This window comes from Equus przewalskii, chromosome 2 (assembly GCF_037783145.1).
Source record: "Equus przewalskii isolate Varuska chromosome 2, EquPr2, whole genome shotgun sequence".
Classification (NCBI taxonomy): domain Eukaryota; kingdom Metazoa; phylum Chordata; class Mammalia; order Perissodactyla; family Equidae; genus Equus; species Equus przewalskii.
The window spans coordinates 1,262,618-1,281,604 of record NC_091832.1 but is presented as its reverse complement, the minus strand read 5'-3'; the positions used below and the strand labels follow the sequence as shown (position 1 = coordinate 1,281,604).

Below are 18,987 nucleotides of genomic sequence, written 5' to 3'. Positions count from 1 at the left end.
TTCAAGGTAACAAGCGGACTTTGATTACAGTAACACTAAGTACTCACTGATGATTTACATAGACATGTTTGAGTTAGCTATGACTCTGAAGACCTTCAATTTTGGCCAGTCATACTCTTATTTTCAAAAACAAATTTGATACCAATAGAGAGCTAATTTAATTTGTCTTTTTTCATAGCGTGAATTAGGCAATGTGAAATAACGGGAAGAATGATCTACAGAAGGCTTTCTTCTGTCAGTAGCTGGCTGCATAATCAAAGGCGGGTCAACCTCAGAACTGCTCTTTCAAACACCCGCTGGTTCTACAGGATTGCTGTGAGGAATCAGCTGACACAAAAGAGCTCTCTGTAGACTGTAAAGCACTAGGCAAATGTCAGGAATTGCACCTCGTAAATATTCTTTACTCTCATACCACACTTATCTACAAGTTTTACTTTTAGCAATCTCAACCATTTACAAGATAACCACGAGTCAAGTACAAGACCAAAAATCTTTCTTTTAGAATAGGGCTATCTTTAAAACCCAAATTACTTAATATTGTGTGTACAAAATGAAGGTTTTAATAAGTCTGGTTGTTCTCCTCTGATAATCATCCTAGGTTATAGCAGAAGCCCTCTGTAAAGATGGCCCTACACGATTCAGTAGCTCCTGAAGCAGCAACAACTACGAATGTTTGATAATGCCTTAATTCAACTATTATGAAAAATCCAAATTATTTTCAGAGCACTTAGACTAATAAGGCGGGAAGTTTTTTGGTTTGTTCCCCATCCTTCACTAAAATAATTCAAATAAAAGGTACTGACAATTTGGAGGGTAAACTTCATATATCAGAAAATTCCTGTATCCTAATGAAGCTGGATGAAGGAATTATTAAAATATTATGCTACAAGGTCAAAGCTGAAAGCATTTAAGGCAGCTATTTAGAAGGGTTTCTGAAACCCAGCTACATTTAATGACACTATCCTTCTGTCACCAAAGTTTTCGTTCTTTATACTTCAAAGTGCGTGACAGACTGGGAAAGGTACTCCCCATCTTCCAGTGCAGCAGTGTTTTCTGCGCCTTCCTAACACTGTCCTAAGAACTGGCTTCTTAAGGCGATCATCTATTCCCTTTTTTTCCCAGGACTAAACACTCTTAATGAATAGACTGATGGGTTAAAAGAGCTATCGAAGACAGTATTGACCAAAACTTTCAAAAAGTTTCACTCTGAGAAATTTTAAGTCTTACCTATTGAAGTATATTACCATGTTAAAGCTCTCTGGATCACTAGCAATGTACAATATTAAATTCTGCATAGGCCTAATTAAAACACTCTAGAGATCGTTAAATCTTAAAATAGCATCTAAAATATAATTCTTCCTTACCACTGATCCAAAATGTAATTCCTAATTTTCAAATAGCGTTCTGGTGTTTTAGCTTGTCGCCCCTCAAAAAACTCAGGAATTGCTTGCTTTTCTTCTTCTTGAATGACATCTCTATCTATTTCTACTTCTTGTTCTGGTGGCTTCAGCTCTTCTTCCTCATGGCTCTCCTCCTCCACTTGGCAGGAAGAATGAAAAAGCATTTCATTATCACTCAAATCTTTCTGAGCCTCACAAGGCTCTGGAGAAGGCAAGTGCCTGGCATCATCTGTTACTCCATTTCCATCATGCTTATCACAGTTCTTCATCAGTTTATTACATTTCTGATCATTTAATTCAACTGATTTTTTGTCACTTGTGCTCTGTTTTTCAGTCCAAAATGTAATTCCTGAGCTTGAAAGTGTTTCCATCTCACCTTGCTTTATATTCTGAAGATATTCCTTAGAAGATTTAGAAATGGGATCTTCCTGGCTGTCAGAAGCAATGACTTCTACTTGACTGGTTTCATGACGTTTACTATTAGGAATGTCTAATAAAAAATCACTGCTAGGATTCTTTTGGGGAGCTTGAGAAGTCAACTCATCTGCCTCATCTGTGATGTTTACTTCCTCATCATCAGATAACTTTTCAATTTTGACAGCATTCAAGTTGGGATCGGCACGTCCCCTTAAACCTGATGGTGTCCACACCTCTGTGGCTTCATCTTCATTTTTAATCTGAAGATCACTGCCGTTCTTCTGATGTGGTGTTTCCTTCTCTGGACCATCTAATTTTACCTTATTAAAAATCAAGATGAAATCCCCATAATATCAACATTTTAAAATTTAATCACCGGCACAAAAAAATAGGATAAATACAATGCTACTAAACTGAGTATATGTCAATGGTATATTAAATCTTTACTGTGCTTTTCTTCAAAGGGTTTACAACTGCATTTTAAATGTACAAGATAATCATTTAAAATTTCCATAAATATATTTGACTCATTCATGGTCTGGTGATCTTTATTAATTAAATAATCATGACCTATAAAGAACTACTACTAATTTTTCAATATTAAGGTTGAAATAGGGATCTGGCTCAGATAAACCACAGAGAAACAAGTAACAACTACCAGACTAAGAGATCTTCTCTAAGATATTAAAATATCTTCAAAGCCTTATTTCTCAGAATGTCTGATACCTCAGCTGATCTTTTTCTCTTTTTTTTTTGAGGAAGATTAGCTCTGAGCTAACATCTGCTGCCAATCCTCCTCTTTTTGCTAAGGAACACTGGCTCTGAGCTAACATCCATGCCCATCTTCCTCTACTTTATATGTGGGACGCCTACCACAGCATGGCTTGCCAAGCAGTGCCATGTCTGCATCTGGGATCTGAACCAGCAAACCCCGGGCCGCCGAAGTGGAATGTGCGCACTTAACCACTCCGGCACCAGGCCAGCCCCTGATCATTATTTATAAAGCTAAATAATCCTTTATTTAAAGGAATCTATCTCACATATCTCTACTTGGTAAATTAAAATCATCTTTCACTTAAATACAGAGACAATAGAAAAAAAACTTTTTCACAGGTTAACATAGTGCTAATATTATAGAGCTTATAATTTAAGGCATGAAATTACGTTCTATATCTGCCATAAATATCTGATAATGTAATAAGGAAAGGAAAATGAATGTCAATGAGCACATATGATTTTAAATAAAATCTTTACATACAGTGTTTTTGAAAAATCTTATAGGTGACCGACATACCCGAGGGATGACAGCCCCCCAAGAGATTATTTACAGACCCTGCAGCACAAGAGAAACCCAGAATCTTGTATTGGAGGTTAACTAGCTTCCTGTGTAGTGGAGAACAAAAGGGTAGCAGGAGGGAGAAGGACATTTGGACATAAAGCCTGAAATAGCTTTTAACAACCTTGCTATTTATTCAAAGTCTTCTGTTTTTATCTTAAAAATTCAGATAAAATTTTGCATTATATTTCACAATGTATTAATGTCTCTTTTTATATTAAAATGTACCCTTTCGCCCCAAGTCTTTGAATAAAACTGACACTCCAAGATGTACTGCATGTTCTAGTCTGAGAAGCTTGGAAGTAGGAATAACCAAGTTAAGCTTTACTCTGTTGCATAATACCTCAACCTTGGAGAGCTGCCTTGGAAACGCTTTTGCTTTTGCTTGGTGAGAAGACCTAAGAGATGACTGACGCATGAGGAAGCCATTCCGCTACTTACTTCCTACGCGCAAATGACACGAAGTTAGACAAATCTTGTGTACAGGGTAAAACTCATTCTTTACATTAAAAGAAAACACCAATTTCACTTAAGATACTTCCAATTCTATGTCATTATGTTCCTAGAACTCAAGCAGAACATATTAAAAAATTCTAAATATCGAAACTACATGGTTGAATATAACACAGATTACTTGAAAGATTAAGAAACTAGACCATAAGTATATCTTTCTGAAGACCGCAATTTATTAAAGTTTTCAGACAATTCTTCATAACAATTGTAAAAGTTTCACTGCTATTAAACAGATCTTAGAATGATGTTAGAATTTATGGCCCCTAAACTCTAATCATTCTTAAAAGTTTCTATAATGCAAATATTTAAAAAGAAAAGATATTTTCCAGGAAACAATGACCTTTAAGGTTTTCTTTGTGGAATACTACTTGCTTTATAGGATGTTTCTGAGCAATTAATATTTTGACCTTCTAATTAACTGTATGAAATTAAGTGGAATAACATAATACCTATTTAATAGCAATACTCAAAACACTGAAGATAATGCTTTGACATTTTTGAAGATAAACGTTTGTAGAGTACTTTATGGGTATAAAATACTTTCACTATAAAAACTTTGAACATTAAGCCTTCAATGCCTGAATTAAAGATCTATTTTTGCTTACTAAATTTATTTATTTTAAATATTATCATTATTAACTAGAATATTTATATTCTGCTTACCTTATTTTTAAAGTACTGTTTGGCATAACTCTTCACTTGTAAAACAGTGCGACTTCCAACTACCTTTGCAATTTTGGTCCACCTTCGGCCAAATTTAGCCTATGTTATCAGAACGGAAAAGAAATAGCTTTTGATTAACTTGCTTGCTAATATTCCAAGCAATTGTCACATTAAGAAAGAAACCTTAAAAAACTCCCCAATCTTTATTTCTTTCCTAAAACACACAGTGAAGCCTCATACATAGCTAAGACTCTGAAAATCAAAGCCCACATTCTTCTTTTGGAATCTGGACTTCTGAAAACTGACCAAAATTATTTAGAAATTGGTTTTCTTTTTATAGCTATCTAAATGAAGATCCATCATTTTCACGTATTCCTAACAGCATGTACTCATATTGTGTATTATGATGTTCCAAATCTAAATTTTTTTAAAAAAAACAAGTGCCTGAAATGGAGGCAGGTTATATTTTCCATTTATAGAATCAATCGAATAATTAAAAAAAATTTTTTTTACCCAGATTCCACCTGTGACAATAGCCATTACATCCCATAGCAGATACTTTTACAGAAAACTGACTTCCAAGAGTGAATCACACGTGAAGTGACCTGCAACCAGTGCCTCCCTGCCCCCTCTCCCGTCACAGGCTGTGCGCCTGCTAACACTGACGCCGCGGTGGGAAACAGAGCTGGTGGGAGCTCTGCCGTGTTCCAAAGCACAGAAAAGAATGCAATATAACTTTAAACTAAAAGGATTTTTAGGTATCAAGTCTATCATTTGACACATAAATCTCCTTCACGATATCTCCAACATAAGATTCTCTCTACTTCCTAAAGTAGCTCAACAATTCCAATTTTTTAGAATTCTTAAAACTATGGGGAGAAAAAAAAACCCCAGCCACAACTCAGGGAAGCTGATCCCAGGGCCAGATCAACAGGCCAAGCAGTCATGACCTACGGTAGTAAATACTCTTCAAAGACCAGGCCCAAATGATAAAGCTTAACGTATACACTTATTTCTGGTATTCATGAGGAAATCTGACATACGGACAATTTCTTACAACTGAAAGTACTTCTGGGAAAATTATTAGTAAGTATAAACTCATTACTTAAGACTTTTCTTAACTAGCTGAGATCAACTTACTGAAGAATTAGTTATCTTTATTGTGGGATAAGGCAAATCGATAACTTAGTAGCATGGGGCAGTTTTGAAGACAGGAAAGATCTGGATAAAACGCGACCAGTTGGGATTGTAGGGGCTTGGGCACTACAAATATTGGAGAGGGGACACTAACAAGAGAAGCAAAAAAAAAATTCATCAATTTCAAAACAGAGAAAGGGACAGCTTATACTCAACAAAGGGAAGGAAAAACCTCCCTTCATCATTCAGTACCACGTAACTCCCCTCCCTCAAGCCTGAGCGAGTTCAGTCGATGATCAAACTCTGTTAATAGATTAAGAAGGCTGGGACTGGGGCCGGCCCGGTGGCGCAGCGGTTAAGTGCGCACGTTCCGCTTCGGCGGCCTGGGGTTCCCCGGTTTGGATCCCGGGTGCGAACATGGCACCGCTTAGCACACCATGCTGTGGGAGGCATCCCACGTATAAAGTAGAGGAAGATAAGCGTGGATGCTAGCTCAGGGCCAGTCTTCTTAAAAAAAAAAAAAAGGCTGAGACTACAGCCAACAGCAACATGCATTTTTGTGGGAAAACATTGTAAATTTAAAATATCTGTTAAAGTATATAGGTAGATATCTACATATGTATATAAATAAACGCATATTTGTTTATATAGGGACAAAATCTCTCTGGAAGGGTAGACAAAGAACAGATGACAATGGTCACATCAGGCAAAGAACTGAAGGCTGAGACAGGAGTGAGAGGGAGAGTTAATACCCCACAACTTCAGGCACCTTCTGAATTTTGAACCATGCAGACACAGTCCCTGCCAATGCCAAAAATAATTACCTAAAAATTCACAACCTGTTTGTGTGTCTGTCTGCCTATCTATTTATGTGGGTGTGTCTGTCTGTCTGTCTATCTATCTGTGGTCTTTGGTAAGGGGCAAAACACCAAAACTGTCAGCAATCTTAAATCAATGATTGGTTCATTAAAGTCAGACTATATAAATGACAATCATGCAACAGATTAAATATCAATATAAGAAACATCAACAGTACTGAAGAAAAACCTCAGAAAGAGATAAAACCCTCAAGATAGTTTATGTATTCACATAAAAACATCAAAGAATATATAGATGTCACAGTGATGACTACCTATAAAAATACAAGCACATTTTGTTTCCATGATCTGTAGAAACATTAACAAGGATATTTCAATTTGCATTCATGAATCCTACATAAATATTCTATATATGTAAATATACAATTTCAAAATTAATTAGCACAATACTTAGTAACAATTACATTAAAGGGAAAGATACAATCTACTCTTGATAGTTAAAAAAAAAAAAATTCCTGAATATCTTGTTAAAGATTTCTTCATATTAAGGAGTATTTTTAGACTTAGAAATTGACGTACATATATTTTCCATTATGTAACTTGTAGACATTTAAATAAATCTCAATGTAACATAAATTCAAAAGATGTTTCTGGTCTTTAATTAAATTTGCTAAAATATTTAGAACATGTGTACAATGCCAAATATCTGAATAAAAAAGAACTCAGCTAATTACCCAACAAGTTTTTTTCAAGAGAAAAAACATCAGATAACTGAATAATTTTGTCTTTTAATCCACGTAGTTGGTGTCATGTATGTAGATATAGCTCAATTTCTTGGGTTTTGTTAATAACAAAAAAAAACCAGTGAAAATTATCTAAAATACTGATCCAAATCTATTTTAATATTTTAGTAATTTAGATATGAGTTAAAAGGAATTCTCTTGTACACTACAAACATTATCACGCTACAAAAAAAAATAGGTGTGATCACTGTATTTAAAAAGAAATTTCCAGTTTCTATAAATTAATTTCACCCTGTAATTCAATATTTGCTTCTAGAATTACTTTACTATAAATTAAAAATTGCTCTATTTACCAGCCCTTGTTCAAACAGCTCTTTTTCTTCTATCGTCCACTTTACTGAGTAACTGGCTGGTTTTGTAGGAGAGTGTACCCTGAGGGGAAAAAAAGGAATTGCAAAAAAAATTTCTGAAATGGAACATTCCATACTTATGCAGCTAAAGGTTATAGAGAGCCAAGGGCTAAAAACTCAATACTGTGAGTCTAAGAATTAAAAAGAAGAAGGCTGCAGCCTCCACCTGGGGCACAGATTCACCCTGCCTTCTCTAGCTCAGGAGGGTAACAGCCCCCAAACACAACCCTTGGGTCTGAGTGAAGACAACATTAGAAGACATCAAGGGAAGTCAATGTGATAAAAGACAAACAGGCTTCCTTAAAATGGACAAAAAGCAGTAGACATTAATGTTTCCAAATCCTGAACGTATGGAAGAGCTTACACAGGCTCCAGAAATATTCTCTCTTTCATTCTTCCATGTAAATCTATGTAAATATCAAGCCAGAAAAGAAGTGAAAAAACTATGGCATTATGTTTATTGCTTTTGAAATGCAGTACCTTAAGAAATTAAAAAATAGTGATGAAGCTCACTAATTTAATTCAAACAAACCATCAATCTTTTCATTAACTTCATTTTTTGTTGCTGCTGTTTATTCAGCAAAATGCAAAGGCCAAGGTCTGCTCAGCACTCAAGCTCCTGGCAAGTGCACATCTGTAAGTGTGCCCTTTAAGGGACCTAACCCTTAAGGTTAGGCAAGTTTACAAACACCAAATAACAGCAAATTTTCTTCAGTTATAGGGAAAGAATATTTATAAAATAGTTAATATTTAATTTCTCCAGATAATTTTTGAAAGCCACAAATTCACATTAAATTTTTCTTTGAAATGCCTGAAAATTAACTGACAGAGCAAGAGAAATCAGGTCAATTCCTAATAGATAGCAGCTTTAAAAAATTTCACCCCAAATCCCTAGGAAACCGTCTTTTCTATAATCTAACGAAATTACCTATGCAGGGCCATAAAAGAAATTCTGGCAAATAAGTAACATCATAAAATTATCTTGGGGCATTCCAAAATCTGTACAAAAAAATTTTCGATTTCATATTTTTGCATAAGCCAAGGTCAAAAGGGCTTTTTCACAGGCCAACAATAATTTTTTAATTCTCCCATAATTTTTAACTTATCAAAAAGGTTTTAAAATATAAAACATAAGTACATACATGATTTTTGCTGTTTTCTGCACACTGCACCACATGAAAAAAGAAAATAAGGAAGCTTGTGAAGAATCTTTTAAAAATACAGTCCAGACTTTCAAAAGTATTATAAATAGATTTTACCTTTTCATATATTTTTTATGATCTTCCTTTTGATCAAGACAGAATTTTTCTGGAAGTGATTTTTTAGACAAATAATACCTGTGTAATTATTAAAGAAACTTTTAAAACAATAATAAAGTCATGTAATTTTTATGCGACTTTACTATAAAGCAGGCCCTCGCACACTCTTGACAGTCACGTTTGAATCCCGGCTAAACCAGTCCCTCTGAAAACGCTGCCCAGGTCTACAAAGATTCTGATAAAACGCTCATACCTCACAGGGTTGTCGTACGGATTAGCTACTTCTTGTGGAATCGCACAAACACAGTGCCTGCATCAAATGTGTGCTGCATAAACGCTAGTTCCTCTTATCTTCCCTATTAGAAGTGGCTAAGAGAAGAAATGTCCTCAATGTTTTCTTTAAACCTTTTTTCCTAAAATATATGGAGAATGTAATAGATGAATTTGATTGGTTGTCCAGGGTAATCTAGGAGTATTTCTTTTCATATTTCTAAACGTAAGAGAAGAGGTCAGGGTTGTTCTCCACCCTAATAAACATAGCACACACTTAGGTCGAAGCTACCAGGGAGCCTCCCTCTCAAACTTCTCACAACGAGCTGACTGCGATACTCCCAGGTTAGTCTCACACACTCTTCACTTAATCGATACTGACTGTACAGTGTGTATGGGAGGCACTACGCCACATACCAAGTGCTAAGGACAAAGATACAACTAAACATGACCCCCATCCTTCAAGATCTCACATAGCTTTTACTCTCAACTTTTCCGTTTCCAAATCTGGAAGTGAACCAGTGACTGCTGAAGTATTCATGAATCTACAATTGCACTATTCAATACATTAGCCAACAGCCACACATATAGCTGTTGACTACTTGAAATGTGGCTAGCACAAACTGAGATGTACTATAAGTATGAAATACACAATGGATTTCCAAGAGTATGAAACAAAGAATGCAAAATGTCTCAATAATGTTTTCACATCGATTAAATGCTGAAATAACAATATTTTAAATACATTGGGTTAAATAAAATATATTCAAATTAATTTCACCTGCTCTTACTCTGGCTACTAGAAAATTTTAAATGATATATGTAACTCACACTATTTTTCTACTGAAAAGCAATGATCTCGGCTATAACTGCAATGTTTGGCGATAGAGAATAAGAAAGCCCAAAAGGAGTTAACCTATGATAATTAAAGGTAGACAGACACTCTGAAATCAACATAGCACTAATTGGAAATAAAGGGAACAGAGAAATTCTGGCTTAAAAAGGAAGTAGAAATCCATGAAATACAAATGAGAGAGTTAAAAATAAACCACTACTTATTAGACTATTAATAATCTTTATAAATCATAAAATCAGAAATCATTTTGTTCAATCCTTTCATTTGACATATAAGAAAACTGAGTCCCAAAGAAGTTAAGTTGCCAACATCACAAATAGATAAAAGAAACAAGGACAAGAAGCCAGTGGCTGAACTGTGGGTAAGGATATACAATTCCTGGGGGGGGGGGGGGAGATTTTCATCCTATGGTATTTGTTTTGCGCCTTTTTACTTAGATTCCTCCCACGTAACACCTATAAATTGGTAGAGTAAGAAGAGAGAAGAACTTTTTCATATTGTAATTCTGTGTCCTTGGACAAATTAATGTCTCTGGGGTTCAGCTTATATAACTGAAAATGGAGGCTTGGACTAAAGGTTCCAGTTGACTTAGAACATTCTATAATTTCTACTCAATATTCAGACAGTATAAAGAGTTGGTTGATAACAGAAACTCAAAAATACTGAGTTAGATCTCAGCCTCAGTGATAAAATAGAACCACAGGAATAAAAGGCTGCTTTCTGCATAGGTAGGCAACATACCATATAAAAGCTATCTGGGGCCAAATAAAATCCATCTAGTAATCAACAGTGGTATCTTTTGTAAGTTTTGCACTTACAGATTTTTAACACTGAAATCTTACTTTCCTCATAATCATTAAAGGATACTCTTCTTCCAACAACATTTTCTCAATGACAGCTCTGTTTTCTTCACTGATGGTGCTATCCAGAGTCCAAGGCTATTAAAAAAGAGAAGAATATATTTTTCTTTTTTATTTACTACTTTTTGAAATTAGCTTCTATGTTTTGTTAAATAAAAACATAAAATGATACAATGATTACAAATGATAAAGCCACCACTTACTGAGCACACACAATAACGCTAGCAGGTGAGCATCAATACTTTTGACGCATCCACAGCACTGCTAGCATTTCAAGTAGAAGAGCAGAGATCTGACACACAAGTCTGTTGGATTCCAAGGCTCAGGCTCCTACCCATTATAAAGTAACTAAGGCTGTCACATATGAGGAACAATTTAGGTGTCAGGCATTTTGCCAATTTCCAAAACTCAACACATTGCTCTTTTTTCCCATAAGCCACAATCTCTCCTTAAATGATCATACTCAACTGCAACTCTCACAACTCAAACATTTTCAGCTCAGGTCTCTTCTCCAAGCTCTGTCTAGACTGTTACATGCAACTGCCCATTCAAAACTTTCCCTTGGATATCTAGTAGGCTTCTCAAACTTCACATATTCTAAACAGAACTTGACATCACATACCCTCACTTGATCCTTCCCATGTCTTCCCAACTCTATAAATAGCACCTCTAGTCCTCAAGTTATTCCCGCTAGAAACCCAGGAATCGTCCTGGATTCTGTCCTTTTTGCTCAATCCCCACAGTCAACCTACCAAGCAGTTCTGCCTCTAAACTATAATTTACATCTGTCCACTTCCGCCACAACCTCAAGCCAAGTCATCACGAAATCTTGCCTAGATTATGACAAATGTTTCCCAACTGGTCTCTTTGCGTCCTACAAGTATGACAGAGCTATCCTCTGCCTCTCCACCCTTGTCATAGCTCACTTCCCCTTGTCCCACTGTTTAGACAGTGGCTTTCAACCAGAGCCTTTGTGCTGCTAGTCCTTCTGCCTAGAATGCTTTTCCTCAGCTCTTCACAAATCTACTCCTCACTGTCTATTACTTTTCAACTTAAATGTCACTTCCTCAGTTTCTTTCACTGACAACTTTATCTATAGCAGGTTCCCCAACCTGTTACTCAGTTAGCATCTTGCTCATGTTCTTCATGATCTATAATTAGTTTGTCTACTTGTTTATCACCTGACTCCCCTTTAGAATATAAGCTCCTTGAGAGCAGGACCATGTCTGTCTTGATTATAGCTGCATCCCCCAAGCCTGGCCCAATGTCTGGCACACAGTAAGTACTCAGTAAATAACTCCTAAATGAAGACATGAACCCTGCAATGATCCTCACTTTTTAGATGAGGAAACCGAGGCTCATAAATTTATAAGTGGTAGAGTAAGGATTTGTACCTAAATCTAGCTGGCTCCAAAGTTGTTTCCCAAAAGGCCATTTTTCAAAGTCAAAAGAAATAAGAATAAGTTTCTTCTATTTTCAAAGTAAGAAAAACATTTCAATATATTACTTCTGCGACTGCTGAGAACTAGCACCAAGTAAAAAAGTAGGGCAATGAGTAACAGCTTAATGCACCTGATATTTTCATAAAATACTTACAATAAAACCATTCTGAGTTCTCCACGATGAATCAAGGTAGTAATCTTGTTGTAAAGCAGATGCTGTATTTTCATCACTTCTGTAATAAAGAAAATGGGTACAAAAGTGATATTATACCAGTTAAGGGATATAATTCACACAGCACAGTGACTGGCAGGTGGTAGATGTTAAGCAAATATCCAGTTCCCTTCTCCCCGTGACAGATTTAACACTGCAGAAACGCCTGCTTTACCTCTTTGGTCTGTGAAATTCAGAGAGGCTTTAAGCCACCCTATTTCAACTGCTACACATCACGTCTGTTCATTTCTTCTGTTTCATGAGGAAAAAAATACCCCAAAGCAGTAACCCCAACATGCTCTGTGGCTATGAACCAACACTGCAGATGTCTTTTGATGAGTATCCACGTACATACAGGAATTCAACTTTACTATTATTTTTTTTTAGTTAAAGTATAAAAGACACTATCAACAGCACCACCCTCAAAATGAAGTAAAAATAAGAATAGATGGAAGAACCAAAATAGGAAATACTTGAAGGGCAGTAAGCGAAGATATAAGAAAACGCACTGTTGCAACAACAACTCACATAATAAAAAAAATTAACAAGTTATTTGGGGGCTTTTCTATGTCCATGGTAGTTTAAACTTTGTTAATTTACCCACTCCTTTCATTGAACTAATAAGAACTCTCTAAAGTCATACTGCTCACTTTAAGAAAAAATACTGAATAGTTAAGTTTGGGGAGGCCCAATCTACGATATAATTAAATGTAATGTTTGCTTTTGTATGCCTTAAAGTTATCAAGTTTCGTAGTTAAGTTACTGACTTTTCCCAGACCCAGTCTAGCAGTAGGAATTTTGTACCTATTAGACTACAAAAACCTATCTACAGGTTTATACTCTTAAATCTTCAATTAGTGCTACAGTGGTTCTAATAAATTGCGGGACTAACAGCCTGTCCACAAAGAACTAAAAGCAGTAATTTCCCTCAACTGTTGATGGCAAAAAGGTTTGAACTCAAGGGCCAACTCTGCTTGGGCAGAGACTACCAGGAATGCTAAACAAAGGGTTCTCGGGCGGCCTCATGGCCGAGTGGTTAAGTTCGTGCGCTCCGCTTCAGTGGCCCAGGGTTTCACCGGTTCGGATCCTGGGTGCAGACCTGGCACCATTAATCAGGCCACGCTGAGGCAGCGTCCCACATGCCACACTAGAGGGACCCACAACTAAAAATATACACAACTATGTACTGGGGAGATTTGGGGAGAAAAAGCAAAAAAAAAAAACAAGACTGGCAACAGTTGTTTACTCAGGTGCTAATCTAAAAGGAAAAAAAAAAAGGGTTCTGAGACTTTATCAGCAGAAGGAAGCCTGTGCTTAACTAACTAGGTCTGCTAAGGGTGCAGGAAGTGGGACTAGCATCATTTCAAGTTTACTGCAGCCATCTTCTTACCTAGTATTCCTCAACAAAGACTAGCAACATCTATACCTCTGGCACAAAGACTAGCAACATCCATACCTCTGGCGTATGCATCCGGACACCTACCTGAACCTCCATAAGTACTACACATCAAACATGTTTAAGCCTTAGCTCACCTCACCTAGCGAATCTGCTCCACTTCCATTGTTCTCTATCTCAGCCAATGGCATCTCCATCCCTCTGGTCGCCCAAGTCAGAAATCTGAGTCTGCCCTTACTGCCTTACAATGCACACCCAATTTGTTGCTTCCCCCCTTTTCAAATCCAGTCCCTCCACTAGATCCACATTGACCTCTGAGGTCCTGTAGTTTCAGACGTTAACATTTTCCAGACCTTTCCTCGTGCACACGAGATAAAGCTGACAAGCCATCCACCTTCTCTTTTATCTTTTTCCACTTATCTCCATCTGGCATATGTATGTGTTACTGTCTGTCTCATCCAATAAGAATGTTAGTTCTATGACAGCAAGCACTCAGTTCTGATAACTGCTATCTACCCAGGGCTTGGTATATAAAAGGTGCTCCATCTAACATTTGCTGAATGATTGAATGAACGAGGTAGGTGGGGCATTGAACACACAGATCTCTAGAAGTTAAAGAACAATGATTTTACCATAAAGCCAAGTGGGGATTGAAGGAAATAACATGATCAGAACTGGATGTGAGAAAGACTGCTCCAACTTCAGGAAAGAACGGAAGGGAGCTTAAAAGAAAGGAGCAGTGAAGAGGGAGTGATTACACAAATACCAGAGAGAGGTGACAGTAACCCAGACCTAGCGAACACAGAGTGTAAATAGGAGATGAATACATCTGAGAGGATACTTAGAGTCAGCAGACCCTCAAGAACTGACAGGATAGAAGGAGTGGAAGAAGAGAGTAAGAAGGAGGGATAAAGTCTAGGTCTGTGCCGTGGGTGACTGGTGCCATTTATTGAACTGGGGAACTTGGAGAGGTGGGTTTGGTGGGGAAAGTTTATAAGCTGAGATCGAGATGCTTGTGGAACATCCAAGGACAGACAGATTTCAGAGAACTGGACAAACGGATCTGAAGCTCAGGAGAGAACTGGGTGACAGATTTGGGAAACATCAGCATGTATTAGGTGGAACTTATAAAACTGCCTTTTTTGTGCGTTTTTTGCTGAGGAAGATTCACCCTGAGCTAACATCTGTGCCAATCTTCCTCTATTTTGTATGTGGGTCACAACCACAGCATGGTTGCCGCCAAATGGTGCAGAATCTGAACCTGGGCTGCCAAAGCAGAGCGTGCCAAACTTAACCACTAGGCCAGGCCCTAAAACAGCCATTTTTGTAGGTCAAAAATTGGCAAAATTTCATTTGGTCTAACCTAACAGAAATTTAAGTCTTCTGAGATGGTATCACCAGGGGCTACACAGTGAGAAGTCTCATAACAAAACCCCTTGAAACGATATGATTTAAAGGTCAAGCAGAAGAAAACGAAGACTAGAAGGAATGGTCAGAGAAGCAGAAGGGAAACCAAAAAGTTTCAATGCCATCTTCTACCTCTGGTACCTAGCGCTTAGCAAGTACTTAAAAAAGTGTGTTTTCAATCAATCTTCAACGGTTCCACAGACATTATCATCAGCTGTAACTACACACTTCAGGGGGCATCATTCACCCTAGACTCCGTATGATCTGAGCCCCAACACCGGGGAGCACCATTCACCAGAATATAATATTATGGGTGCTCCCTGGAGTTGTGTAAAGCAATGGCTCTGACCATCAGGAACCAACAACCTTTGTAATCCTGCTTGCATGAGAGTAGAATGATCACAGGTGCCACCAGTAAACCTAAGGCTCCATGAGGATACTAAGCGAAAAGAAGAGAAAAGGGAGAAAAATTACACACAATCAGAAAAATACAGAAGCTATGAAAAGGGGTAGAGCCAACGCTCTCAGATGATCTTCAGCGTTTCCAAGGCCAGATCGTTTCCCTCTGGACTGCAGATAGACATCCGTGCCCACCCAGCTCACAGCCTTGTTGTGAAAAGTGAGTTAAGTCACGCATGCAAAAGCACTTGGTCAAGATTGACTCCGTCTAAACATACGTGAACAGTGCCTGTTATGTCTTACTCCTGACCAGGCTAGGCTTCTTCCGTTACTAAAAGGCGCTTCTGGAAACACATTTCCAAACGGTATCAATTTCTTACACGAAGAGCAAGCAAAGGGCTAGAGCCCTCAAGCTGGAGGCTGCCGCTTAAACCACAGCGGCCGGTTGCGCGGGAACCGCTATCAGGTGCCTGCGACCCCTGCCGGGTCCTCAGCGCCCGCTCTGAGCCGGGACGGCAGCGGGCGGCTGCAGGGCACCTGTGCTCTGCGCATCCCAGCGCCGCGTCGCGGGGCCCTCCCGCGACCGCAGGAGGTGCTCATCCCGACTGTCAGTTTACACGTGGGCTGAGACTCGGGCCGCCTACACCTCTGGGGCAAGGTCACACTGCGGGCGACGGCGGGGCCAGCCCATGCGGGAGGTCCCAGAGCTGCCCGGCTCCGCAGCCCGCCCCTTCCTTCCGGTGGGGCTGCCTCCAGGGGGTTTCCACAACCGCCCCCGGTGGAAGAGGAAAGTCGCGCCAGGCGGGATGGAACGGCACGCCCAAGGCCGCCGGCACGCAGGCGACGGCGCGAGGATGCGCGGGCTCAGGTCCCGGCCAGAGGCCGCCCTCGTCCGAGCTGCCGCCCGGCTGGGCGAGGGCCGGGTGCCGGGGTGGGGCAAGGGAGCAAGCCAGCGCTCCGCCGGCGGGCGGCGCCCCACAGCAGGCGGGAGGCGCGGCGCTCCCAGCCGCCGCAGACCGGCCCAGCGGGCGGCCCCGCGCCCCTCCCCGGCCGGGCCGAGGCCTCTCCAGGGCCTCTCATCGCATCCCCGCGCTCCCCGTCCCGGAGAGACCCGGTCTCCACGCCTCACCCGGGCTGTGCCGCCGCGGGCACCACGTCCCCTTCCACATCCACATCCGCCTCTTCCGCCGCCATCACGGGCCCCGACCCCATCCGGCCTCTAGTCTCGAGAGATCGCGCGAGAGGTGGGGGCCGGGGGCGGGGCCGGGGGCGGGGCCTGCGCGTCACGGGGCGGAGTCGCGGCTCCTCCGGCCCCCGAGCCGGGAGGCGAGGCTTCCTGAGCCAGGCGCGGTCCTCGGTCCTCGGCCCTGGGCGGGGGCGGGGCGACCGGGCGGGGTCCGGGCCTGCGCTTTGGAGAGGCAGTGCTTCGGGACGGGTGCTCTGGCGCCTCCCCTCTTTCGTTTCTGAAGTGGGGACGACGGCAAATATCTTTCTGGAGTGCAGGAAAGGGCAAGGCCGACCTGCTTTGAGCTGTGAAGTTGGCGACAGTGAGGGACGCTTACCTGCTGGTATTCTTTTTTTTTTTTTTAAGAAAACGATCATTCAGCACGTACGTGAAGTGCTGAACAACGTTTAAAATTAAACACAGGAATATAACTTATGATTGCATGCTTTATTTTGTAGAAACCTTTACAGTTAACGAAAAAATTACTCTCGTGACCCTTGATTTTTGCAATAACCCAATGAGGTAGGCAGGACTGGTGTCATCAGTCACACTTTACAGATGAGGAAACTGAGGCTCAGAAAGCTGAAATCACTGTCGGGTTACTAAGCTGTTCGAAGACAGAGCTGGAACCAGAATCCAGTTCTTTTGACTCTTTACTGAGGGCTCACCGTCTACAAACTGTGTTTTTGGTAACTGTGAAAGATAAACACCTTTTCTCTCAGAGAATTTGGACTCTTCAAGAAATTAGATATTGGCCTTATGTATTTTCCTGCCTTAGCGTCTATCACTCACATTTATTGTAACTGTTTGTTCACTTGTCTGCCTCCACCACTGGACTGTGAATTCTTTAAAGACAAAGGCAGTATCTGCTAGTCTTTATACTACCAGCATTCAGCATGGTGTCTGACACATAGTAGGTGCTCAATAAATATTGAATTGATGAACGAATGAACCAATCAATGAAATGAGTTCACTTCCCACAGTATTCTCAATTCGTCCCATCTCACTTTTGTTTGTGCTCAGGGCATAAGATGAACTGTACTGTGAAGGTGATGGCAGAAGGTGGAGAGAAAGTTTTGTAAAGAGGGAGATACAGTGCTCAGAAACTGCCTAGTGCCCCAGCCTTAGGGCACCCTAGGGGTGCTGTTCTTGTTGTCAAATGGCTTCTCCAATGACCTGGCCCGGAGCAGGCATTCTAAGATGATCGATGAATTTAATTTAGAGTAAGATTAGAAAGATGTACTTGGCCAGATAGTCAAAAGAAATGTAGAATAGACATGCTTTTAGTTGATCTTTATGTAGCAGGCTGGGATGGGAACCCTAGCAGGGCGATCTGGATACACATGATATCAAATGCCTCCTAGACTGTCAAACAGAATACCATGTGAACAGCATCTTCTGCAACCCAGCACTGAAGGTCTTCAGGCCCAGTGCCAGGCATTGGTAGGCATTAAAATATATGCAGAAGGAAGGCAAGGCCTGCACAGAATTCAAATTGCCCCAAGGTCTTTAGATGAAGAGGCCTCCCTAAACAGGGAGACTAGTCTGAAGCCTTCCCATACATACCCCACACCATGCTCCTGGCTAGTTGCCTTTAGGTGAAATAGGCTCATAAGGGTCTAAGCCCAACTATCTGCAGGGATAGGCCTGTAACCTCACAGGGGGTGAGCTCCTGCCTGAGGCCTGGCTACTATTTAAAATTCCCTGTTCCAGAGGTCTGCAACTCTGTGCCTTGTTTAAAGACCCATTTTCTCACCAAGTAGTTTGAAAGCAGAATGAAGAATTCAGAATGTGTATTTCACAAATACTTGTACTCCTACTGTGCTTGATACTGGGGCAGTGACATTGGACAAGACGGGCTCAGCCTCTGCCCTCATAAAGCCTATCGAACATGCAATTTCAAGATGATGTCGTAAGTTCTGTGATGGAGGAGCTGCAGGCTGCTGTGGGATCACAGAGGAGGGGCGCTTATCTCAGAATGAACCCTCTCCTAATCACATTTCTGAGGAAGATATTGATCAGTCAAAATTTGAGAGTAATGCTCTAAGCTCTGGGGAATACAACATAGGAGACCCTGTTGCTAACTTGGAGAAAGAATCAACGGAAAAAGATTAGCAGGAATAGTCCCTGCTACTCACACAGAGCTAGGAATAGTGTCTGTTCCCACTGACCAGGCTGGAAAACCTCATGATTCATTTGGCGCGGGGTAGATAACTCAGAAGGGT

The 18,987-nt window shown here is 40.1% G+C and overlaps 1 protein-coding gene across 15 annotated transcripts in view; it reads right to left on the bottom strand.

Moving 5' to 3' along the window:
* The window catches only part of MYSM1 (Myb like, SWIRM and MPN domains 1), a 40,946-nt gene extending 24,117 nt beyond the window's left edge, over positions 1–16,829 (bottom strand). For 6 of the 15 annotated variants that reach the window (XM_070609419.1, XM_070609420.1, XM_070609415.1 and 3 more), the window contains exons 1-8: positions 16,667–16,823; positions 12,279–12,357; positions 10,690–10,760; positions 8,697–8,774; positions 8,580–8,603; positions 7,381–7,459; positions 4,330–4,428; positions 1,365–2,137 (exon numbers count right to left, since the gene is read on the bottom strand). In XM_070609419.1, coding sequence (XP_070465520.1) covers positions 1,365–2,137; positions 4,330–4,428; positions 7,381–7,459; positions 8,580–8,603; positions 8,697–8,774; positions 10,690–10,760; positions 12,279–12,357; positions 16,667–16,749 — 1,286 coding nt within the window. In that variant the 5' untranslated portion in view covers positions 16,750–16,823. Of the gene's footprint in view, positions 1–1,364; positions 2,138–3,496; positions 3,598–4,329; positions 4,430–7,380; positions 7,460–8,579; positions 8,604–8,696; positions 8,775–10,689; positions 10,761–12,278; positions 12,358–16,666 lie in introns of those variants that run through there. The other 9 variants (XM_070609417.1, XM_070609423.1, XM_070609424.1 and 6 more) reach the window with 5 other exon arrangements.
* Positions 16,830–18,987: the final 2,158 nt, after the last annotated feature.